This window comes from Pinus tabuliformis, chromosome 1_2 (genome assembly GCF_031772625.1).
Source record: "Pinus tabuliformis cultivar Carrire ecotype Pingquan chromosome 1_2, CPIR1, whole genome shotgun sequence".
NCBI lineage: Eukaryota > Viridiplantae > Streptophyta > Pinopsida > Pinales > Pinaceae > Pinus > Pinus tabuliformis.
In genome coordinates, this window is record NC_142298.1 from 311,047,160 (window position 1) to 311,074,474 (window position 27,315).

A 27,315-nucleotide genomic window follows, 5' to 3' on the forward strand; every position below is an offset into this window, starting at 1 on the left:
ATTACATTATGTCAATGAGATCTTCATTGAAGTCTTCATCATGATGACTGTGCTTTATATCTTCATCATTACTGAGACAATGATTCTCATTACTGCCTCTCATCAAGTAGCCCTTGTTACTATTATGATGCCGAGACTATAACATTCCTTCATTATCAGTTCGCTGGAGCTTTGGTACTGTTTCTCCTTATAGATTGTAATACTGCTCCTTATGCTGAGACAGTGGGATATAGATCCGAGTCTCACTGTGGTGTATTCATGATCCCTTTATATCACTGTGATCGAGCCTATATGTTATCTACTTGAGACCAACGTGATCTCTACGTCCTCTTGTCTTGATCCTCTTATCCGAGATAGATATGCCGAGAGTGACATGCTCAGACTTTGATGCTCTCTCCATGCGAGGATATCTTCAAATCATAGGCATGCCAAGACTGCTATGTGAGATCTATTAACACACAGTGCCTTTGTCCGAGATCTTTGCTGCTCCATTCAGCCGAGATCCTTACAGGTATGTCGAGATCACTAGCTGCAATTGTGATTTGTCTACGTAGATCTGTATGCCAAAACAGAGATGTCGAGAATGTCTAATCCTTTAATCATTGCAGTGTCCACTATAGGTTATTCCTGCTCCATTAGGCCGAGGTCAAGACTGCACCTAAACCCCAAACGAAGTGCAGTCAAGCCCTAACTGCGACTTTCCTTCATGCTGAAATTTAGAGGTATTTGCAAGTTCTGTCTTACCCATTTGCGGATACCTCAACAGGGTATTTATAGTGGTTGTGCACATATAGTTTGAGCTGACATTACCTTATGAATCGACATGTCTATTGCTTCCAACCGACATGACATAATTATATATTTAACTCATTTATTTGGAGCCGACATGAACATCTCCTTATCGTTTTGCTTGTAGACTTTTATAGGCTTGTCTTGAGGCATTGATCTTGGTCTTGGAGGGATGTTTAGACAACTATGAAGACTTGTACATATTTACATAAACTCATGAAGAGTTTCTATACACATGACATGACTCTTTGACTTATAAATAAATCCTAAAGACATCAAGAAGAAGTCTTTCACCTAGTGACACTTCTTGCTCATGAAACCCATGTAGCAAGATTACAAGAATAATTTATTTCCTTTTATTACATCAAATACAAAGATCATGTCAATTATGAAGACCGAACCTAGTTACACTTTCTTCAATAGTTATTTCCAGTTTACTGGAATGGTCATCAAGGTTGCATGTGTAGTGTTGGAGCTTCAGTTACATGAAGTCTTCTTCAGTTTGATTACAGGACGAGGTGGCAGTTATAAGTTTAGTTAGAACGAGTTAAGTATTTAGTGTTGATTGGAAAGAGAACGAGTTAAGACTTTAGTGTTGATTGGAGAGAGAACAAGTTGAACTCTCAGTTAACTCGCAATCACAACTAAAGATTAGGCCTCCTTGCATGCTCGAATTCTATCTATAAAGAGGAGGAAGGCACAAGATGGATCATTCTTGAGAGATCAATTCTTTGTGTGTGGACTCTGGAGTGCGTAGACTTGAGGAGCAAGTGCTCACAGATTTAGGAGTCACAAGTGTGCTAGAAAATAGGAGGCTAGTGCACAAGGAAATAGGAGCTCATATGCACAAGGAAATATGAGGCTAGTGCGCAAGGAAATAAGGGCTTCTAGTGCGCAAGGATTGTGGAGCAGGGATCAGAGATTCTCAAGACAAGTCAAGGCTATTCAATAGGAGAACAATTATTTTCTCATAGACAAATTGCTGGCTATAGTAGCAGCGTGAATTGTAATAGATCCAATTGCTCAAAGTACAATCAATAAAATACCACAACAATGAAAACAGGTTTTCGCTTTTGGGTTTCTTGGGTAAATCAAGTGTGTCAATTTGTGTGCATGTGTTTTTTATCTGTGGTGTTTTTTCCGCTGCTTATAAATTAGTAAGAAACTCTGTATCTTGGTGAAAGTAAATTTGGTTTCAGTTTTCAGTTGCCTTGTTTTCAGTAATTCATCTTAGGTAGTTGCAGAGTTTCAAGAGAAAATTAACATCTCTCTTTGCGAGGGAGGTACTTTGCAAGGGAGGTACTTCTGCTCCTTGGAATTGGATCCAATCCTATAACTGCATCCGCTACCATGTCTACTCCCTCTAAACAAGAAGCCGTCCTGCCACCAGTTTTGGAATCATCTTCGAGTACCTACTCTCTTTGGAATTGTTCCTGTAAGCCTCCTGCTCCTAAGCATCTTGTAAGGTCATCTCATACCAAGAGACATTCTTGACAGACTTGGAGGAATTTGTTGATTGCTCCTCCCCACCTGAACCTAAAGCCTAACTCTAAATTACTCAACCTTCGGAGCCATCCGTTCCTTGTTCTTTATTACTGCTCTACTTGTTACAATTGCTTGAATAGGCTTTCCCTTTAGCCTATATTGGTTGCTCTCTTTATCTCCAAGGATGTGGCGCTTGTCAGAGCTAGATCCCATGGATTTGATGAGTGCCTGTCCATCTTAGAATGCTACACAAAACCCCTTCTTCTCTATCATAGATACTGAGAGCAAACTCCACTTGAGTTCTGGCACCCATAACACGTCCTTCACCTCCAACTTGCCCCTTGACTCAAGTTGGGATATCACTATTCCAACCCCTTTCACTGCATGTTTGGTATCAACACCAAACCCCACATACAGTTCTAAGTTGCACTCAGTCAGGCTGTCAAATAGCTCTGTGCCCCTGTCATGTGTCATGTGGCTCCACTGTCTAGTTAGCCATGCATCAACTGGTAAGGTGCTGGAGGAAAGGTAGGAAACAAGTGTGAAGTTGAACTAAGTTTCAAACTTCTTGGCAAACTCTTAAAGAGCTTTTGCCGACGCAGCTACAGTTGACTACACACTCTTTTCACCCTTTTTCCTCTCTCGACATTGTGAAGCATAGTGTCTCATCTTATGACATGAAAAGCACTTGACCTTAGTCAAGCCCTTCTTCAGGTGTGAGGTTGACTCCTCACTCCTGCTGCTCAAACCTTTTCCTTTTCTCCTCGTTGCTTGACTAGCAAGAGTAAGATTCTCATCATTACTCTTGTGCTGGCCTCCTAAGAGAGATTCCTTTTGAATCTCATCCCAAAAGAAATCGTACCACATTTTATCCCAATCAGAAAGTTTCACTTGTGCCACGATGCCCATGATGAAAGGAGCCCATGGCTTAGTGGAGCCATTTAGGGCCATCCTTACCATATCTCCATTTGTCACTTTCTCCTCAACTGTATCCAACTCATTACGGACTTGTGTGATCTTGGTGTGATAAGTAGTCACTGTATCTGATTTGATCATCTTGGTGTTCTTGAGCTTTTCTTTCAACACCATCTTCCTGTTGGCATTATCGCTATGGTATAACTTTGTCATAGCTTTCCACATTTCCCTTGCTGTATGCTTCTTGGTCAGGTGAGGAATCACATATCCTTCACCGCATCCAAGATAATTCTTCTGGCTTTCACATATCCTTCACTGCATCCAAGATAGTTCTTATAGCTTTCACATCCTTTTGATTGTGGATGGCTAGATTTGAAACATATATAGATGGGGTGAGTTTGGTGTTAACAAACTCCCATATACCATTCTCCATGAGAATCAAAGAAATCCTCGCCTTTTAGGGAATGAAGTTATAGGTGCCCTCCAACCTGCCCTCAAACCTCATACCTATTGTTGCCATCTTCAAATCAGAAAATCAACTGAAAGGTTCTAGTGCCACACCACTAATTGGTACGATCTTCCTTTCTCCCTTTGAGGGTTGACTTTCGCCAATCACATTGGCTGTATCTTGGCTTGTCAAATTCTTGTGGGCCCTAAACACACCCCTGCCCTACTACCCAGATCTGCAACTTTTGTTGCGTGATTGTTCCTCTACTGATTGCTCGAGACTCTCACTACTGCATGCAACTTCCTAGTGACTGTTTTGGATGGGTTTGGATTGGTTGTCCTGTCTGATACTGCTGCCTCGACCATTGCTCCACATGCAATTTTTATTATTATTATTATTATTTTCCCTGCTTTTTTGTCCCTACAACACTTGTTGGATGCTAACAGACTTAGAAAACTTGAACCTCTTCTACGGATCTTGACTTAATTGTCCTTACTCTACCTTCTTACTGGTTGACCCACAACCTTGCCCCCTGAGTGCGCCACGTCTTATTTTTTCATGTCTCCAATGTTGAGCAGTATCCCCTATTTGTCTAGCCTATGCCTGCAGTGCTGCGGTTGAATCCCTGTGCGCGGGCTTGCTTTTTGTTGCCCTGGTGCTGCTGTGGCTTGGTTCGCAGCTCGGTTGCTAGTGCAACAACCTTTTCTTGCACCTCCTAGTCCCTTGTTGTTTTTTTCACTTGGCCTCGCATCTCCGCAGCCCCTTGTTGCTATTGCTACTTGGCCTCCTTGCGCAACTGTGGCCCCTTATTGCTGCCGCTGCCTAGCCTCCCTACACTTGTTGGTTGCTGAACCTTTGCACTTGCTGTGTCTGTGGATTGGGTGCATCTGGCTAGTAGTTGGTACAAAATAAATTTCCTTTTGGATGCTGTATAGCCAACTCTGGTTCTTTGACTGCTAAATTTTTCTATGCCTCGAAAATCATAGCTGAACCTGGCTTCGATGATCCCTAGATGAACCTGGCTTCCTACGTGATTCAGGGATTGGTTTTAAGTGTTACTAGCTTTGATACCATATTAATTTTTCTTGAAACTAGCACCCAAAATTCTATTAACCTAGCATATTACAAATCTACTGAATAAATGCACAATTAATGCAAGCAAAATTACACCGATCTCAATCAAAATGATAGAAACAAATTCTACCCAGTCAACAATTCTTCATCAATAATTCAGGGTCTACTTGTGCTTCTGTCTTGGGATAATGGCCCAATTGAACAACATACACTTAGAACATACCCTAGATCTGATCCACGAGATCAGGCCCTAGATTGGATATGATCCAGGTGATTAGGTCCTAGATTGGATCTAATCCAAGAGATTAGGCCCTAGATTTGTCCTAGATATCCTTGGCTGATTTGGATCTCCTATCTTGCACTTCTGCACTTTCCTTGGACCCGACAAACTTGAGTATCCCACTCTTCACTTGAGAAAATCCCACTCTCAATGGCTAGTGCCATTGTATGGTGTGTCTTTCTCCTCTCCTTAGTGTTACTTTTATATCTTTACATTGAGTTAAATCCCCAACCCCAATCTCTAAAGTGATTGATGATTGAGATTAGATCTTCCCTCACTTGAGATCAACGACTAAGATTAAAACATAATCATTAAAGTAAATTACTTTACTTTTCCTAAGTTTCTTTAGCTCAATTAACCAACACAATTAATTATGCACTTTTCCTAAGTTAAACTTAGACTAAGTTACATTAGCAATTTTCTCACGCTTTAGCCAGTGTCCTAAGTAGATCTTGTGTGACTTCTGCAAGTCTACACACTTAGGCTTGTGTAGAAGTACCTACTCGAGCTACAAACATCACCAAAATACAATTATGGAGGAGGTTATTTATCATGAAGTGATGAAGAAAAGTGCACAATCATTTTTCTTTCTATCATAATTCATCTCTTTAACCTAAGTCACATGACATGAGGACATGAGACACAGAGGACATGTAAATACCAGTGTTCCACCAAGGTTCCGGGACGAGGGGGCGAGGGAGCGAGGGGGCGCGGAAGCGGCCTATGCAAAAGCTCCCTACCATTTTTTAGGAAACGTGGGGGAGCGTCAGGGTCTTAAAAATTTATAAATATAAAATATAATTTATTAATTGAGTCCACTATGACAATTTGCCAATTTGGTTTGAATTGAAAAGCTGCAAAGCATAGCGTAGGCCTGTTCATGGTGAGATATGCATTAAACTGTTCATGGCTGTTCATGGTGAGATATGTATTAGACGCTGTTCATATATCAAACGCTGTTCATATATTAAACGATGTTCATGAGGCTGTTCATGGTGTGATATGTATACAAACGATGTTCATATATTAGACGCTATTCACATGTCAAATGCTGTTCATGTCATATGAATATGGAACCACGTTAATGCAATATGGAGTCCATACATGGCATATACGCTGGAAATATATACATTGAATATATATGCTGGGCATTCATATAATACACCACGCAGTCATACACAGTCATGAGGATATCCACGCTGCTGATGAGGATGAGCCACGCAATAGATCCATTGACATGATACAGCCGCAGGCATAGATGGCAGCCACGCAGATCCGTTGTCATATAGCCGCAGTAAGGAAAGAAATTTAAAACACAGTCACGAAGGGAAATTACACGCAGATCAGGGAAACTTCTACGCAGTCTAAGAGACATGTAACTTACAGCCAAAAGAAGAACTGTTCACGTTGAAAAATGACAGGTGTGGCAGCCGCAGTCAAAGTTATAAACTCAGGTACAAGGTCCCACATTAATGGCACGTAGCTGTAGATGACAGCGTGGTAAATCCAAGGCTGTCTATAACAGTCTTGACATCTGATCTCGGTGGTTCTTCTGTAGCAATTTAAGCATGTTGGACAGCATAATATAACAGTGATTAGAAGATGAAAATCTCGGACGAAGGGACTGTGTTATACACAGCAGTCCTGGGATATCTCGGTAAAATCTCAGTGCTAGTACAAACATCTTGTACAGCAAGGAAACGCCCCCTCAGGGAAGGGAAACACCCCCCTGGCACGTCCCCCTGAGTTTCCTCATTTTTGGGAGCGTGGGGAAATGTCCCCTTCTAGTCCCCAAGTCCCCGGAGCGCGGGGGAGCGAGGAACTAGACCCCTGGGGGGGGACGAGTCCCCGTGGAACACTGGTAAATACGAGTATTCAACACGAGACACAGTGACCTTGGAAGTAGGACACGGGGGACACACACACACACACATAAACAAATACTAAAATATAGTGCTTAATCCAAATTTTTTGGAAATTAGAACATCTACAGATATGAATCATGATGATATCGCTTTAGTAATTTACTAGTTTAGTATTTACAATTTTACAATTTTAGAACTAGTTAGTTTATTAATTTACTATATCAATAATGTTCATAGTTCAATGTTCATTGTTCATATTATTAACAATTGTTCAAGCACATAAGAAACTAGAAATTTAGAAATATCATTATTGATAACATAAAACTAGAAATTTAGAAGTAGAACTTACATATAAAAACCATAAATTGCTGATTAAGTGAACCCAGTGTGAACCCGTAGGCCACGATTAAGTATGTAGCATCCAAATCTGTTTTACTGTGTGGAAATCTGCCCACAAATCCCTCTGTTTGCCTATGAATCGATGATAGTCGCATGCTAAAAAATTTTCCTCTCATGAATAGACACAAAATTGATAGAAAAAATGAAAAAAAATCAAGACGCGACACTTTCTACTTTGGGATTTTAGTGGGACATGTATCCTAAAATCGGGACATGTTAGGGCATGTGTCCGACACGGCCAAACACGTGTTCTGATTTTAGGACACATTGAAAAACATGTCAGACACATTTTATGGGTTGTGTCGTGTTCGACACGTGGGATATGGGACACGTGGCACCTAATGGCCGTGTCCTATGACTTAGCTTGTAACACTACAAGAGGATCTTTGATTATTTCTTCCACATTTGAGAACCTTTTTACTTTTTTCATTTGGGAAGGAATCTTGATTAACTCAAAAAGGGGAACGAGAATCATGACTTTAGCCAAGACATTAGTCACATCAACATTCAATTGTAAATCATCATTCTCATTTGTTGTTGATGAAGGCATTGGACTAGTGTTAAAAGGCAAAGGTTGTCTAGTCCAATTCTTCCTTGGTGGCTCAGAAGTGCAAGGTCGTGAAGTTTTAGGCATTTTATTTCTTTTCGTGTATTGAAGGCATTTTTCTTTCCCGAGCTTATTCTTAGAGTCTTCACCCATGGAGTTTAAAATTTCTGATCTAGGCAGCCTAGCGGCATGGACATTTCTTTGTTTGATTTGTCTCATTAGTTCATTAGTGACTGAATGGGTTTTTTGTTGTATGTTGTATATGGAATCCAAAGCTTCAACAAAGTTCATACACTAAAGGCCACTCAGATCTTGATCATCCTCATAGTCTTGGCTTTGGGGACATTCCCATTCCTTATGTGACTCATTGCAAGGCAAACACCAAGGGTTTCCTTCTTGATTGGTCCTATTAGAAGGGGCAAGACAATTGGGTGCTCTTTGTTTAGGAGGAGTTCCACCCTTGGTTTTCTTTGGTTTGACAATTATTTTTTTGAGGTCAAGGATGAAAGTTTTTCTGTTTGTCCTTTCTCTTTCTAGGCTTGTTACCTTGTTAAGGGGAGTGGCTTGCTTTTGAACTTTGCGTGATTTTAGAAGTTACTTTATCGAAATTTTGAGCTAGGGAAAATATAGGGTCTTGGGTAGGATCAACATTGTTCACAATTCTTGGTACATGGATGCACTAGACACACAAATGGGATCTACCTTGGAAAAAGTTTTCTTTGATTCTACTTGCCCACTCTTGAGATAGTACCAAGGAAGTTGGGAATCTATCTCTTAACATGAAACCAAATTGCCCATCAAACGTGTTGGTGTATTGGAAGAGGATGGCATCATCTGTTGGTATAAGGATATTTGGAATTTGTTTTATAATCTATTAGCTTACCAAAGCTTTCACCAAACTCTTGTACAGTTTCATTTTCTTTCTTTTTGATCTCATGGAATGGGGTTAACAACATTCTACCATCCTTTTTTATTGCCCATATTTTCATGAAGGCGTCATGGAAGGTCTGTTAGGATCTAATGTTGGTGGGTAAACTCCTATACCATGACTTCACATTTTCTTTTAATGGTATTAAAAAACGTTTCATAGCTATATCTTCATGTTCATTTGGTACTTATGCACACCAAGGACGTTATAGAAGAGTGCTATGTGTTCTTCAGCTATGACAACACTATTTCTAAAAATTTGGGCTGCCATTTATCATATCTATCAGGAAAATCATGAGGATATCCTTGAGTCCTAGACATGTCTAACGTCTTGTAGGCATTTGTAACCCAAGTTTGAGTGGCCATTGTGATTACTCTTGAGTTATCAATGAAAAGGGTTCTTATGTCTTCTAGGATTTCAAGGCCGTTGTTTAAAGAAGTTTGATAATTCCTTTTGATTTTCCTTTTATAGACTTTTTTTGGATTGGAATATCTACAGAACAGTCTTTGGTTGAAAATCCTTGTAGAGTACCCATCACTTGGGTTTGGTTCCTGTGGAGTCACTAGATGAGTAAACTCAGATAAGGCTTTGGTTTCTACTCATCAAAAGTGTTGAAGCATAGGCACTAATAACTAGGGAAAAGACTCTCTTCCCTAGAAATGGCACCAAAATGTTATCACATAATCTTGCACCCCAAGTGCAAAGCCCTCACAAGGCACTAAAGGTTGAGTGTAACACGGAAGAGTTGCCATTGTCACCTAGACAACTATTTCCCTCTTTTTAGGTTGGGGAAAACCCAACACAAAGGAGGCATCCCTAGTAGCAATTAGGGTTCTTAGGGCAAGACAAGTTAAGTCTAAGGTCAGCGATGTTACTACCGAATTAGAACCGACTTTAAATGATATGAGAAGTAAGGACCAAGTTGATTGTTTAATGTAAATTCCAGATTTAAGTTAAGAGGTTCTTAAGGCAATTTTGGGGGTTTATTAAGGTATTTCAATGTGTGTTCAACTCCCACAAAATTTAGATCTGAAATTCAACTTAGGCTACTGTAAATTTTGTCTTAAAAGAGTATCAAATTGGAGTATAAATAAGTAAAATACAGCAGTAAGTTTCAGCCCTTTAATAGACGTGATATCGCAATTTTCAAGGCTAAAACAAGGAGTAAACCTGAACTGAGAATGAAGGAGACATGGCAAGTATTAATAATGGATCAATTTGATCTATTTAAATCCAGAAATATGGGGTGCAAGATAGACTTTGCAAAATAAATGATTTCCAACTCAAATACATGCAAAATTATATTGCATCTAGGGTTTGTGGTTGAAAATTTTAGGGTAAACTACAAAATTTCAGATCTACTTAAAAACAAAATGGAAAGTTTGAATTTTGGTTTTATGTTTGATGAAAATATGAATAGGCTAGTGCCTGTGACCTATCAGATTAGCATGGTTGCCAAGGTCCTTTCAACATGCTATGATTGGCAGTTACAGAATGAGGATCACTATCACCTCGGCCCAAATCTCCTCTCTTTTTGCCCAGGTCTCTCCTAAAAGGCTATGGGAGGATTCCCATTGCAGACTTCACCCAGTCAAGAATGATTAGTGCCTTTCTATGGGGTCTCAGGTGAACTAGGTGAGTTAATTATTGCTGTTATAGTGGTTTACTGTGTAAAATTTGCAATAAATAATTCTAAACCAGCAAGATATAACACTCAAAAGTAAAGATATATGACATGAAAACAACTCAGATGAGTGTACAAGTAATGCACTAACCAAATATATGATTATTCATTAGCTTAGATCTTTGGTTAAAGGGATTGCTTTGTTAAATTGCGTGCTGTCCTATGACTGCAGACTGTAAAATTTGCAGAAAAACACTGAAAACAACTACACTGCCTCTTGGAATTAGCCACCCAATATTGCCTTAGCACTCTAGAATCTAGATAAAGGGTCTAAGGGTGGGAAGGCTAGGAGATGAAGGATAGACCATTTTGGATCAATCCTAAACTTTGGACCGGCAACAATTATAATTTGCTTTGGTGATGGGGTTAAACCCCACTGGGTGCAAAAGCCCACTAAATATTCCAGCAAATAAAGTAAAACAATGATGGCTAGAAATGATGTTTTTAGACTCAAGTAAAAGATATTATCAAGTGAAATAAATTTAAAGCCTAGCTACAAGGTTTTAGTGATGTAACTTATTTGGAACATGCCTTGGACCTTGAAAAATTTGCAAGTTCATTGTATCACAATGATGTTTCAACACAGATCTGCAACATAAAACTCAATATACCTGTGAAAATAATGTGGAAATAAAGCTCAAACAACAAGTATATTGATCCTTGGTTTAAATGTATTTTTATTACTCAAAATTCGAAGGTGTAAAGTAGATGATAATGATGAAATTTTGAAATACTTACTAGTAAATAAACTAAACTAAAACAGAAATAAAAGTTTTTTATTTTTTTTTAAATAAAAAGAGCAGTTGTTGAGAAGTGACTTACCCTTTACCACAAGAAATTACCTCATTATTGCTGGGTTGTGAACCACAATCGCCTACACCTATGTCTATAAACCTCTTACAGCTTTCAGATCCAACTAGAAATGACCTCTAGTGATGTGTCTCCAATAGTTGGGTCAACTATGTGATGGAATGCTCTTTGCCTGGTTGAAGCTATCCCCTAAAAGGATGGGTTCAACCCTCTACTTCAAGTGCTCCACCTACAACAAGAAAATGAGGTAGACTAGTGCCTAGACCACCTCCACGTGGCTATGTATCCCCTCAACAGATCGTCCCTTCAACCTTTGTGTGATCTTATTAATTATGAGCCCCGTTCCAACATTAATAAAAAGAAAACAAAATAGGAAAAGCCAACCCACACAAAGTGTTTGCCAAAAATGAGCTCTTTTATTATGCCATCAAATGATCTCATGAATAATTTGAAAGAGAAGAAAGGTTTGTGAAAATTCCAAAACTGAAATCCTATTGCAGCAACTGGAGTTAATTCTTCTAATTGTTAATTTATTTAACAATTTATTTGTTACGGCTACCAAATTACTGCAACCTTCACAAATAAAACTACGGAAATAAATAGTGTTGGAAATTGAGAAATGCTAGCACACACACATAAAAATTAACATCGTTATTTTTGGACAAATGTCCCTGGAAAAACCCAATGCGGGAAAACCAGTGCAGCAGATGAGGGTTTTATTGTATTATGCAGTAGTGAAATCTGAGTAATATATATGGATGCCCAATTGGCAATCCAAACAAGAAGTAAATTTGACCAAAATTATTTAAGGGAAATTACCCTTCTTCCAAAGCAACTCCGACACGAACTCTCTTCAGTAACTCGTCCTGCTAGACCCTCTGCGTCAGCCTCTGTGCTACTTTGCTCAAACCCTATGACGTCTAGCCTCTGAACTGCCTTTGATGAAGTTGTTCAGCCTGTCTCTACTGAGGAAATTGCTTCTCCGACATTCTGGACCCTCTGGAACTGAAAAGGAATTTCTCTCCAGCGAAATCGAATTGCTTTTGAATTAGCTGCACAGTCCTCTGCGCTGCCTCACTGAGAATAACTTGGCCTCCTTGCTGTTGTCTCTCAAGATCTAGAAAACTTCCTTCAGATCATTGTCTCTGCCCCTCACTGACCCTGCTTCGATCTCTGGCTGTCCGAAAACTGCTGCTGTTCTCTGGAAATCGATCTGCCAAGGAAATCGAAATGCAGTTCTGCATTCTCCAAGTGCCCATCGACTTATTCTTATAATCCTCTGTTGGTACTCCAACGGCTAAGATTAAATCTTAATCAATGGCTAGGATCATCTTGAAGTCGATCTGCGTGAGTTTCTAGATTATTCTCACCTTGACTTAATTAATTTTGATTAATTAACCATATTCCCTAAGTTTAGACTTAGGAAATATTTAAAAACTAGTTAATAATTTAATTAAGTCATTTCTAGGTGGAATTTCCAGAAACGATTTATGGGTTTTGGAGATCTCATGTATTCTTGCCTCTCCACCAAATTTTATGGCTAGAACACATTTGATGCTATAGAAACTAACACTCCCTCTTAGCAAGGGTTGTGTTCTCTCTCTAGTGCTGCACATCCTGCCACAACACCTTGTCTTTGTATCATCTCTGTCACACTATTGATAATGGCTGTTGCGGTCCACCAACTACTGCGCAACTCTGATGATACATTTGTGCTGCTACTGACACTACCATATCGCTGCCAACTCTCCATTTGCATTGCAACTCCTTCTCATCTGTTGCTGCTGCAACTGCAACTACTGCAACTGAGAAGCATCCAAAATATTGAATCAATTGTGTTAAGTATGATGCATCTGTCTCCCGAGTCTCTGACTGCTACTAGCATCTACACTGTCACTGAAGAATCTGCGCTGCTGCCAACTCTGCACTGAGCCAACTGCTTTGCTATCAACACTGCACTGTGCTCCTCAACATCTGACTGCTACTAGTCTGCAACTCACTCTGGTACTGACTGCATCAACTACCTTTGATTCATCTTGCTACTAAATACTGTGGGCCCTCGTAGCTAGGTAATGATCCATGAAGTGGACTCCTCAAGGACCTTGCCCAATCTCTGTAGCTTTCTAGGGCTACAACTCCAAGTCGGCCCACCTCACTCCAAGAGGTATGGCTACCAGTACCAACATTGCAAAGTATTCCTCCAACCTAGAGGACAACTTGTTGATCTCAGTTGACGCTGCTAGCTGGTTCCGCTGCTTTGACTTGTCCTTCTTCCTGAGAGGATACTGTGTGCTATAGTGAGCGAACTCACCACACCTGAAGCACTTCACCTTAGACATGTCCTTCTTCTTCTTTCTCTGCTCCCCTTGCCCCTCACTGGGACCCTTAGATGCTAGATAGTAGAGCCACATTCTCTTCCTCCTTCACCAACTTCTGTCCGCTACTGCTGCTGCCACTGATGGAGCTCTTCAACAGAGCTCATCTCAATTCCTCCTGCTGCAAATTGGCCCACATTCTGTTCCATCCTAGTAGTGCGTCTCTGCCAAATATACTTTTGATGGAGACTTGCCAATCCTTTGAGACACTGTTGAGTGCTAATCGTACTAGCTCTGAAGGTTGAGGCGCTACCCCAACAATTGAAAGTTGGTCTCGGATTGCTTGAATCTTGGTGAGGAAGGGATCTATGCCTTCCCCCTTCTACATCCTAATGCACCTCAACTTCTCTAGGAACATCTTCCACTGCTCGGAAGTACCCTGGTATAATGTGGAGAGAGCATCCCACATTTCTTTGGCTATTCCCTTGGCTGCTATACACCATCTCCTTCCTATATTCCTTGAGCTGATCTGCATTCTGAGGAACTACCACTACATCATCAATGTAGGCTTTCAGGCCATATTCATCTAGAAGGAAATACATCCTTACCTTCTAGATGACATAGTTGGATGATCCATCCAACTTATCTTGATCTCTAAGCCCTATAGTGGCCATCTTGAAAACTGTCGAAAATCCCCTTTCTTTCTGCTTGGCCGCTGCTCTGCTACTTGGACTTCTTGAATCCTGGTAAGGAAGGGATCTATGCCTTCCCCCTTCAACATCCTGATGCACCTCAACTTCTCTAGGAACATCTTCCGCTGCTTGGAAGTACCCTGGTATAATGTGGAGAGAGCATCCCACATTTCTTTGGCTATTCCCTTGGCCGCTATATATGAGACTATATGGTCTTGGACTCCATCTAGGATCAAACGCTTCGCCCACACCATCTCCTTCCTATATTCCTTGAGTTGATTTGCATCCTAAGGAACTGCCACTACATCATCAATGTAGCCTTTTAGGCCATATTCATCTAGAAGGAAAGACATCTTGACCTTCCAGATGACATAGTTGGATGATCCATCCAACCTATCTTTATCTCTAAGCCCTGCAGTGGCCATCTCGAAAACTGTCAAAAATCCCCTTTCTTTTTGCTTGGTGGCTGCTCTGCTACTCGCACTCCCTTCTAGACTGAGAATATCTGCTCACAACCACTGCCAATCTACAAGGAAAAATTAAACCTCTGAGACTCAAAGTTCCCTGAGAGAAATTTTCCCTTTGTTGTGTGTGATTTTCTCTTCCACATGACGCTGATTCTGCTGCTGCAAAACCCTCTGCGTCCAACCAAGGAATCTGCCCAACGAGAATCTGAGTTGCAACTTCTCTCTCTGACACCTGGAATCGCTCTCTTGGGCAAATTGAATTTTCTGCACCCCTGCAACTAAAAATTGAAATGATGGCCCAACAATTCGGCCTGCCTGTCTGAGCACTGTGCTGCTTCAAGAATTTCGGCTTGCTACTCCCTCTAAGTATCAAAATTCTTTCTCTACTTCTGAGCTTCCCTGCTGATCACTCACGCTCTGATACCATGTGAAAATTCCAAAACTGAAATCCTATTGCAACAACTGGAATTAATTCTTCTAATTGTTAATTAATTTAACAATTTATTTGCTACGACAAATACCAAATTAATCACACTGTAACCCTCACAAATAAAATTGCGGAAATAAATAGCACTAGAAACTAAGAAACGCTAGCACACACACATAAAAATTAACACTGTTATTTTTGGACAAATGTCCCTGGAAAAACCCAATGCGGGAAAACCGATGCAACAGATGAGGGTTTTATTTTATTATGCAATAGTGAAATCTGAGTACAATCTATGGATGCCCAACTGGCAATCCAAACAACAAGAAAATCTGGCCAAAATTATTTAAGGGAAATTACCCTTCTTCCACAAGCAACCCCAACACGAATTCTCTTCAGAAACTCGTCCTCTTGGACCCTCTACGTTAGCCTCTGCAGTGCTCTGCGCAGACCCTATGACGTCTAGCTTTTGAACTTCCTTTGATGAAGTTGTTCTCCCTGTTTCTGCTGAGGAAATCACTTCTCCGACACTTTGGACCCTTTGCCCAGCCTCTAGAACTGAAAACAAATTTCTCTCCAACGAAATCAAATTGCTTTTGAAGCAGCTGTGCAGTCCTCTGTGCTGCCTCAATGGGAATAAGTCGGCCTCCTTGCTGCTGTCTCTCTGGATCTGGAAAACTTCCTCTGGATCACTGTCCATGCCCCTCACTGACCCTGCTTCGATCTCTGTCTCTCCAACAACTGTTGCTTCTCTCTGGAAATCGATCTGCCAGGGAAATCGAACTGCAGAAGTGTATTCTCCAAGTACCCATTGACTTCTTCTTATAATCCTCCGTTGGGACTCCAGTGGCCAAGATTAAATCTTAATCAATGGCTAGGATCATCTTGAAGTCGATCCGTGTGAGTATCTAGATGATTTTCACCTTGACTTAATTAATTTTGATTAATTAACCATATTCCCTAAGTTTAGACTTAGGAAATATTTAAAAACTGGTTAATAATCTAATTAAATCATTTCTAGGTGGAATTTCCAGAAAAGATTTCTGGGTTTTGGAGATCTCATGTATTTCAGCGTCTCCACCAAATTTCGTGGCTAGAACACATTCGATGCTACAAAAACTAACAAGGCTAGTGTTTTATAATTTTATTTGCAATGGCCAGTTTTAACCTTCCTCTCAAAAATAACATTTTACTTGTCATCCAATTGATATATGCTTGCATTAAACAAGTTCGTCCCTAATGAAGAGGAGTGTGCTCATGTATGAAGTCTTTTGAGCAAATACATCACTGAGCATGGAGTCTGGTAACTTGCATGCAATTGAAGATCGAGATAGGTTGTTAACACTTCTTATGTAGTCAGGTGTTAGAGCACCTATAGATTCATCCTTAACGTTACCATAAACAACTTGAATGTACATTATGTGAAAATTTCACCACTGAAATCCTATTGCAGCAACTGAAATAAATTCTTCTAACTGTAAATTAATTATCAATTCATTTGCTAAGGCAAATATCAAATAAATCACATTGCAATCTTCACAAAAATAAATACTGCAGAAGATAAACTGGAATCTGAGAAAACACTGGCACACACGTGCACAAAAATATGACAGTTATTTTTGGACAAAAGTCCCCGGGAAAACCCAACCTGGGAAAACCGATGTAGCAGCTGAGGGTTTTTATTATTAAGTAGCAGTTAGAAATTTTGAGTACAATAAATATCGCCAAATTGACAAATCTATCCAAGAGGAATACTGGAAAAAAATCTGAGGGAAATTACCCTTTCCGAGCAATCTTGACACTTGACTCCCTCTGAAAAGCTAGCAATCCAACTAGCTTTGCGCAGGCCTTGCGTCACCCTAGCGTAGTACCTCAAACGCTCTGCCTTAATCAACTGCCAATCTAGCTGTCCTGCCTGTTGCTGAATGAGAAACTCTCTTCGTCACTTTGGAAAATATTCTCGGCAACTGAGAACGAGTTCTTCTTCAATGAGATTGAATTGCCCTCTTGAGGCTTTGCGCTGCCTCTGCGCAACCTCCTCTTTCTGACTCTTTGGAATTGGAAAAATTCCTCCGAACTTACTGTCTCTGCCCCTCCGCTTCTCTTCTCTAGCTCGAACTCTTCTGACAACTACTATTGCTCTCTGGAAAAATCAAACTACCCAAGGAAATCAAAATCAAGTTTGTCAAGTGTGTGTCCTCCATCTACCCATCGACGACTTATAATCTTCTGTTGGGACTGCAACGACCAAGATTAAAACTTAATCGAGGGTTAAAATGATTTCTTAGTCGATTTGTGTGAGTTTCTAGATGATTCACACCTTTCTCAATTAATATTGATTAATTAACCCCTTTTCCTAAGTTTAGACTTAGGAAATATTTAAAAACAGGCTAATAATCTAATTGAGACACTTCTAGGTGTAATTTCTAGAAACGATTTCTGGGTTATGGAGAAATCCTATGTTTTAGCCTCTCAATGTTTCGAGACTAGAATGCCTCTGATGCTACAAAATATAACACTCCCTCTTAGTGAGGAATGTGTTCTAGTGTTGCACTACTGCTACAACACCCTGTCTCTGCATCACCCTCTGTATGTTGCTAATGTCTGACCACTGTGACTTTCTGCCACTACACACCAACTACTGCACAACTCTGATGGTGCACCTGTGCTGCTGCTGACACTACTATACTGCTGCTAACTCTGCATCTGCACTGCGACTCCCTCTCATCTGTTGTTGCTGCTACTGCAACGACTGCAACTGAGAAGCATCCAAAATACTAAATCAACTATGCATGTGCCGCATCTGTCTCTTGGATCTAATTGCTACTAGCCTCTGCAATGTCCACTGGGGAATCTGCACTACAACTGACTCTGCACTAAACCACCTGCTCTGTTGTCAACACTGCATCTGCACTCAACATCTGACTGCAACTATTTTGCATCTGTCACTCAGGAATTTGACTGCATCAAACGACATTGATCCATCCTGCCACTGAATAATGTGGGCCCCTGTAGCAAGGTAATGATCTATGAGGACACCTCAATGGACCCTGCCCAACCTCTGCAACTCTGGGACTATAGATCCATATCGCCCCACCTCACTCCTGGAGGTATTGCTGCAAACATGGCAAAAGCTTCCTCCAACCTAGAGGGCAACTTATCTATCTTTGCGGACGCTGCCGCTTGGTCTTGCTTCTCCTGCTTGTCCTTCTTCTTGAGAGGACACTGAGCGCTGTAGTGGCCAAACTTGCCACACCTGAAGCACTTGACCTTAGATAGGTCCTTCTTCTTCTTCTTCTTCTTCTTCTCCCCCTGTCCCTGACTGGAACCCTTTGATGCTAGGGCCACATTCTCCACTTCCTTCTCACCCTTCGAGCCCTTGTTGCTGCTTCCGCTGATGGTACTCTTTAATAGAGCTCGCCTTAACTCCTTCCGCTATAGGTTTGACCACATCTTGTCCCATCTTGGCAATGTGTTTCGGCCGAAGATACTTCGGACAAAGACTTGCCACTCCTCTGAGACAGTGTTTTGTGCCAACTATACAAGATTTGTTGGTTGAGGTGCTTTTCTCTTCCACCCAATGCTGATTCTGCTATTGCAAACTATTACAAAACCCTTTTGCGCCCAAACAAGGAATCTGCTCAGAGAAAATACTGGATTGCTGCTCCTATTGCCTGCTGGAATCACTCAATCTGGCAAGTCGAATTTTTCTGCCTACCTGCACTGAAAAATCGAACTGCTCGAGCAATTCACACTTCCTGGATGAGGCTCTGCACAACCCCATAGAAACTTGTCCTGCTGCTCCCTCTGAACAACAAATTCTTGCCTTTGCTTTTGAGCTTCCTCGTTTGATCAAAATTGCTCTGATCCCATGTGAAAATTTTTCCATTGAAATCCTATTGTAGCAACTGGAATAAATTCTTCTAACTGTAAATTAATTACCAGTTTATTTGCTACGACAAATATCAAATAAATCACACAACAATCTACACAAAAATAATACTGCAGAAAATAAACTGGAATCTGAGAAAAGACTGGTGCACACACAAAAATATGACAAAATTGTTTTTGGACAAAAGTCCCCAGAAAAACCCAATGTGGGAAAACTGGTGCAACAATTGGTGGTTGTTATTATTAAGCAACAATGAGAAATTCTGAGTACAAAAAATATCGCCAAACTGGCGAATCTATCCAAGAGGAATACTGACAAAAATTCTATGAGGGAAATTACTCTCTCTTCGAGCAATCTTGACACTTGATTGCCTCTGAAAAGTTAGCTGTCCAACCATCTCTGCGTAGGCCCTACATCACCCTAGCGTAGTCCCTCAAATGCTCTGCCTGAATCAATTGCCAATCTAGCCGTTCTGCCTGCTGTTGACTGAGAAACTGTCTCTCCGGCACTTTGGAAAATATTCCCAGCCTCTAGAGTTGAGAACAAGTTCCTCTGCATAGCCTCCTAGAGAAAATCTCAACCTCCTCTTTTTGACTCTCTGGAACTGGAAAAATTCTTTTGGACTCATTGTCTCTGCCCCTCTCTGCTTCCCTTCTCTGGCTCAAACTCTTTCAACAATTGCTGCTGCTCTTTAGAGAAATCAAACTGCCCAAGGAAATCAAACTCAAGTGTGTCAAGTGTGTGTCCTCCATCTACCCATCAACTTCTTATATCTTCTGTTGGGACTGCAATGACCAAGATTAAAACTTAATCAAGGGCTAAGTTGCAGGAAATGCTGGTAGGGGAGGAGTTTTCGTCTGGAATGGAAACGAAACTTAGAAACGCGTACAGTGCGGCCCAGAAACGCATTTCCGGCTGTACTGGCATGTTTCTCGAGACGGAAATGTGGCCAGTACGGCCGAAAACGCGTTTCTGGGCCGTACGACGCCATTTCCACGCGTAGTTTGACTTTTTTTTAAATTTTTTATTATTATTTTGTCTTCTAATTTTTAATTAGGTTATTAAAATGCCTTCTAGTTGTTTCTAGATGTCTGTCTAAAGTTATAAAAGTGAACTTTGTCTCATTCTCTCATCACACAATTCAGCAAGTCGTTTCTCTTGGAGACTGACGATTTTAGCAAAGGAGAAGAGAGGAAGAGAGCAGTGGTTTCAGCTAGGGTGTTTTGAACAGTGAGCAAAGTAGATTTTAGCAGCAAGAGCAAGAGATTTCAGTGGCAAGAGAAAGAGATTTCAGCAGCAGATTTGGAGTGCAAAGTTTCCAGCTATGACATTCTTGGCTTTTTGGCTTAGCTACAACCATATTTCTCTTCTCTTTTCTGGCATTTTGGGGTAGCTTCAGCTACAAAAAATTAATTTGGGTAAGCAACATTCATTTTGTTAGTTTTTTCCTATTATTTCTTCAATTTTTCTAGGGTTTATGTTGCCAAAAATATGAAAAACGTTTTTTATTTACATATTTGTTTTTTAATTTATTTTTGCAGCAATGGCTTCCAACCAAAGTGCCGTTGCAAGTTCAAGCCCTAGGGCCAAGCCAAGGGCTGAATATTATCCTCTTTGGAGGCATGTGACGAAGCTTAAAAAATGTGCAGGTGGTGGCTCATGGGAATGGCGATGTAATCTTTGCAATAATTCGTACAAGGGCTCCTACCCAAGAGTGAAGGCACATCTTTTGCATGGAGGAGGACAGGGGATTGCAGGTTGCACAAAAACAACAGATCCATTGGCAAGGAGGGCATATCAAAGAGAGCAAGATGAGGCAGATGGTACTAAGAGAAGGCATGATGACCTTACTCAAGCTACTCCTCAAGCTCCATCTAACATTGAGCAAGGATTGTAGTTGAAACAAGAAAGAGGAGAGCCGGTGCCACTCAACAACATGAACAACCAGCACCCAAAAATACCAGAGGGGCATCACCTTCAGTTCGGGATCGCAGAATTGCTAAATTGGTGAATGTGCAAGCAAGAGAAGAAACTGATTCCAGAGTGGCTAGGTGCATTTATGCATGTGGTATCCCATTCAATGTTGTTCGCTCTCCTTACTAGCAAGATATGATAAGGGCAATTAACAAAGGTCCTCAAGGGTACAAGGGGCCCAACTATGAGAAAGTCAGAACTCAGCTTCTCAAAAAGGAGAAGGAGCTTGTGGAGGATATTTTATCATCTATTCGTTCTTCCTGGAGTAGCTCTGGGGTTACCATAGTCTCAGATGGATGGACAGATACAAGGCGCAGACCATTGATAAATATCATTGCCACTTCCCCCAAAAGAGCAATGTTTATCAAGGCGGAAGACTACTCAGGAGAGGTGAAAGATGCACAGTTCATTGCTGATGTTATTATAAAAGCTATTGAACAAATAGGGCCTAACAAGATGGTGCAAGTTATCACAGATAATGCACCAGTTTGCAAAGCTGCAGGTTTAATTATTGAGGGGAGGTATGACCACATCTTTTGGACACCATGCATTGTCCATAATTCGAATCTGATCTTAGAGGAGATCGACAACAAAGTTTCTTGGATAAAGGAACTCATAGGGGAAGCAAGGGAGATTGTCAAATTCATCACCAACCACCACCAATCTCAGGCCATATTTCGAGAGTACTCCAAATTGGAGTTGTTAAAAGTTGCTGAGACAAGATATGCCTCAAACTTCCTGATGTTGCACCGCCTTGTTGAGGTTAAGCATGCATTAGTTTCTATGGTGGTGAGTCAACTTTGGATTGAATGGAGACAAGTAGATTCAGAGCGGGGATCTATGGTGCGTAGATTGTGCCTTAATGAGGATTGGTGGAGCAAGGTAGTTTTCTTGCTAAAGTTCACAACCCCTGCATTTGAGCTTCTCTGGAGTGTTGACACTGACCAACCTTTCTTAGGAGAGGTATATGATGGCATGGATTCCATTGTTGAGAAAATTATGGAAATCATTTCGCAAGAGTCTCCACAACTTTTGTTTGTTGATGATCATTTTGCTGGTTTAGTCAAGAAAATCATTGTTGATAGGTGGAACAATTTCAACACTCCATTGCACATTTTAGCACATGCTTTGAACCCCAAATTTTATGATGAGGAGCTTATTGCTCAAAGCAATGGGAAGAGGAAGGCACCCCATAAGGATAGAGAGGTGGCTAATGGGGTGAAAAAAGCCCTTATGAGAATGTTTCCTTTTCATCTACACAGGGAGGTAAGGGAGGAATTTGCCAGTTTTGCTGCAGGAATAGATGATTATGTAGATATATCAGCTTTGGAGGAGAGAAGCACCATGAATCCAGTTAGGTGGTGGATTTGTCATGGAGCAAATGGTGTATATTTGCAAAACCTTGCCATTTGTATTCTTTCACAAGTGGCAAGCTCTTCATCAGCAGAAAGGAATTGGAGCACTTATGGTTTTATTCATTCTATGAAGCGCAATAGGTTGGGCTCACAGAAGGCAGAGGATCTTGTTTATGTGCACTCCAACCTTCGCCTTGCATCTCGTAGGGGTCCAGAATACAATAGTGGTCCTTCTAAAGAATGGGATGTGGATGCAGAAAATCCTGATTTGGATCTCTCTCTTGCTGCCTTGAATATTGAGGTCGAGTTTGGAAGTGGAATTGGCACGTCATCTTCTTTAGCACCACCATCCATTGTTGAGCATTGTACTGCTTCTATTTTTGATGAGGATTGTTATGATGAGGATTAGTCTTTTGTCTCTATAGTTCTTGCAGCCTTATAGTCTTTATTGTACTTGCAACCTCATATATTAATATAAATAAAGGCTGATTTTGAGATTTGGATATATAATAAAGGTTGCTTTTGGATATTCCGATATTTTTATTTTCATTATGTGATCATTCATGAGTAAATGTGATGTAAATTTAATCATAATGTTTAAATGTAATAAATTATAATGTATCATTTATGCTTTATGATTTCACATATATATATATATATATATATATATATATATTAAATATTTTTATATATTATATATATATATATATATATATATATATATATATATATATTCGCATTTCCCCGTTTCCAAAATTTGGGGAAGTCACGTTTCGTACCCGTGCACATTTCGGAAACTCGTATCCGTTTCCCCGTTTCGTGCAACCTTGATCAAGGGCTAAGATTATTTCCTAGTCGATCTGTGTGAGTTTCTAGATGATTCACACCTTAACCCCTTTTCCTAAGTTTAGACTTGGGAATTATTTAAAAATAGACTAATAATCTAATTGAGACACTTCTAGTTGGAATCTCCAAAAACGATTTCTGGGTTTGGAGAACTCCTGTGTTTTAGGTTTCTCCACAAAGTTTCGAGACTAGAACACCTCTGATGCTACAAAAACTAACACATTAGGTAGAAAGCTTGGTTTATGTGCACTACAACTTGAGGTTATTGTCCTATTGTTGTGATGCGGCGAAGAATGATAGCATAGAACATTTTGACTTGGAACAACAATCTAGAGGAGGTTAATTTGGAAGATGCAGCCCTAGTTTTAAAGTGCTTGTAAGTTGAACTTTTGGGTGATCATTGTGGTGATCATCTTCATGGAACTGACATGCCAACCCAATAGACTAGTAGGTTTCTAGATGCAGGAATTTTGCTTTTATCTTCACAACATCTAGTGTTATGTGGGGGCCATCCAACTGATGGTCACGTTCCACAAACACTTCTGCCTACTTCTACGCTTCATAGATCACAGGAAAAGAACTAGAAATTTCTTGTGGCAAGAGGCAAGCTTAGTACATACTAGACCTCTTTTTCTTTTTGTGTGTTAGTAGTCTCTATAATTTAGTGTTTTGTCTTGATTATGGCTTAATTTGTAAACATTATATGACAATTTCAGTTTGAACTATGAAGTTTGAACCTATCTTTGAACTGTTGATTGAATCTTACATCTCTTTGGTAATGAATACAAGGCTCTATTTCATTTCATGGTTGATGTTATGCATTACAATATGACAAATTTTAACTCGAGGGTTGATGTTGTGGTTGAGGATTGATCATTTGATGACAATGTTAGAAGTTATAACTGCCAGACAATTGATGTTATGTGCACTATGTAGTTGATGCTTTAATGATAATCATTAATTCAGTAGTTAAATCTGTGTTCATGATTTCTGTGGTTGATATGACATTCTGCATGTTCTTTTTTTTTGGGGGAAATATATATGCATCAAAATGTATTAGAATATGTATTATATAAAAATTGCTCCCGAAATGATTTGCTCCTGGAAGCTTTTTGAAAATTGTGCTTCCTTCTATTCCCGCTTCTGCTCCCCGCTCCGGACAACCTTGGTCTGATCATGCATCTGTTTCTGAAAACATAAGGCTCTGGCAATTCTGCAAAGTTGAAACCCAAAAACATGTTTGACAGTGTCCGTTCTGTTGCAAATCACACAGCTGACATCTGCTAGGCTAAAGTGACGTGGTTATCTTCAGTCATTAGACTTTGTTTAGAAACAATTCAAACACTCTAGTCTTGTAAGAAGGGAAAGCGTGTGCACTTCCAGATCTCCTGACACCTCCTGATTCACCCATTTTCATGATCTTTAGTAGCCCATCATAGTCTTCTGTAGAGATAAGATTAAGATCATTTTATTAATGCCCACAAAATCTCTCCTATTATGATAACATTTTAGCATCTAGGAGTGTTCTAGACACTCCCATGGTCCAGTGATCACTGATTCTATTCTCTCTAGTCCCATTGATCTATTCCATGGTCACAGATTGAATTTGGTAGTATCTAACATTCCACTCTTTCTCTGTTTTGAAACAGATTACGGGGGATTGCAGGGTCTATTTCTATAATGCCGACCTTTAGGCGCCGATTTCAGCATGTTGTGAAAAATCTACATCCAGTGGCAGTAGAAAGGGTGAGCAGCAGTGTACATAGCCGGGAATCAATAGCCGAAAGCAATATTTCTGAGGGTGGTTCGAAATCTAGAAATAGGATAGGTAGATTATTCAGCCAAAAATCAGGAGGAAGGAAAGAACACACTTCAGACATAACAAGGCAAGAAATAAACAGATACAATGATGAAGGTATATAGAACTTGGGCTCTATGAACAGCCATGCCCTTTGTAATATTTGCTTGTGATCTTCTCTCACATTTTTGTTTCATTAATTTTCAATTTAATTTCATTTCTGCAAATATGGCAAGCATAGTTCTGATAAGCTACAGAAAGTGCAGATTCTTAATTCATAGATATCTAGCTATTGTTTTGGTGAAAAATAAAATTAGATGAATTGGCTGGCCATGTGTGTGGCCTGATGTTTCCAGATTTACACACTTCTCTTGAAAGCAAGGCCAACATGCGACTTATAACCATTTTATTTGATTAAATGCCAGAAAAGTTTATTGTGATTGTAAATGCATTTAAGTGTGAATTTAACTGCATTCTTGACTATATACCATATGGAAGTAATAGATACCTTAATTCAATTAGAGTCTCTTTGTAGAAAATTCACACATACAATACAACCTTGGTCCGGGATTGTAATTACTTGGCATAATCTTTTCTGCCTCTCTACGTTGTGATTTAAGATTAAATGAGAAGAGGAATGTCATATGAAGAGATTAAAAGACAGGATCAACTTTGTTGGATCAGACAGAAATCAAGACACTCTGTTGTGGTATGGGTGAGGCATATGCTTTCGAGGACCCCGGTAAATTTTACACCCGTGGGGTGTTTTGAATTTGGAAAACAATCTACATTGCCGTTGATAGTGGATTTACTTCTGATAATGTTGTGCTTGGACAGGTGTTATGGGTTGGTGAAGAGGGTTGCACTGCCCTAGAAAACAGTTCCATATGCGTGATAACAATATATGTTTTTGAATGGGTTTAATGGATATAGGGGAGAGAATCTTTTGACTAATTAAACAGCATGGTTATTTATACATTCTTCCTTACAGTTTATTTAAAACGGGACAAAATCAAGTATTTAAATAGGAAACGTCAAGTTACTATCCCATATAATTATTACAAAGGAGTGCCCATCTTACCCATCTATGAGGAATAAGACATTTCTGTTCTATGGTGGCTACTAATATGTTGTGATCTTTAACAGCCGGTGTCAGTTTATTAGGCATACAGATGCAATGTCCAATCACTTGTCTGAATAGTTGTTTTTTTCCTTCTATAAATTGGAAATCAGTAAGACAAGATGGGAATCGCTTTTCATTGCTCTTAGAATTACAGATCTAAACATATACTTGCATCGATGCATGCACCTCAACAGAAAATAGATATTTGCCTTCCGTCTTGCAAGGAGATTTGCATAAGCAGTGGTTTCTTGATGTTAGTACAAAGTGATCAGTATATAAACACGACACAGACATATTTATATCTATTTATGGAGAACCATTGTTCATGAAAACTTTCTACGCAATGGTTCGTTATATGATTACCCTATCTCCAACCGTGGATCAATGTCTGGTGCTAAACACGTCCTTTTTGGAAGATAAACGAATTCAGGTTGATTGCCATCTGCAATCTACTTTTCCACCGTAATATTTTGGTGAAGTTGATTGTGTAGTACACTTGATAAGGTGTTAGCATCTCAAGAAAATGTAAATATTGATAAAGATGGAAATTGAGGTCAGTCATTTGTGACCATCTTCAAAATGTTATGTTCAACACTGCCTTTCCATCTAAGGAAGCTACATCATCGCAGCAACTTTGTCCTCATTTTTTGAATTGAAGGTTTAGGGTCAAAACTTATACAAGATTTTCTATATTTCATTGAAGAAAGATTACAAAGAGGAAACCTTCAATTATGATGGTGTTTTTTTTTTTTTTTTTTGCTGATATCTATTTTGATTATTATTGGTGCTTAAAGGCAGTGAATCAAGTTGGTGTTTGATGAAGGCAACTGTCATAATAGCCTTAGCTTCTAGCTCTAAAATCTATTTTTTCAAATATATACACTAGTTAGAAAGAACACTATGTATACAATATGATATATAGATATATATTCAATGTGGATTGTAAGATCATTGTCAACACCTTAATATACCTATAAACATATAGAGAACTAAAGAAAATCTTATTCTCTTGAGCGGGAGCACTAGATATAAATTAAAAAAGATTACACATTTTCACTTGTTTGCATGATCTATAAATTGAGGAGGATATTCCAGTGGACAGTCATCATAACAGATATTAAGTTGCCAATCTAGATACAGTGAGATTATACTCTACTACACATCAATTACTTATGATCAAATTATGATATTGAACACAGTAC

The 27,315-nt window shown here is 39.7% G+C and overlaps 1 protein-coding gene across 2 annotated transcripts in view; it reads left to right on the forward strand.

Annotated features, from left to right (window-relative positions):
• Positions 1–25,441, forward strand: part of LOC149205604 (putative membrane protein At3g27390) — a 145,574-nt gene extending 120,133 nt beyond the window's left edge. For both annotated transcript variants that reach the window (XM_089395125.1, XM_089395124.1), the window contains exon 10: positions 24,842–25,441. In XM_089395125.1, the coding sequence (XP_089251251.1) occupies positions 24,842–25,115 (274 nt within the window). In that variant the 3' untranslated portion in view covers positions 25,116–25,441. The remainder of the gene's footprint in view (positions 1–24,841) is intronic.
• Positions 25,442–27,315: the final 1,874 nt, after the last annotated feature.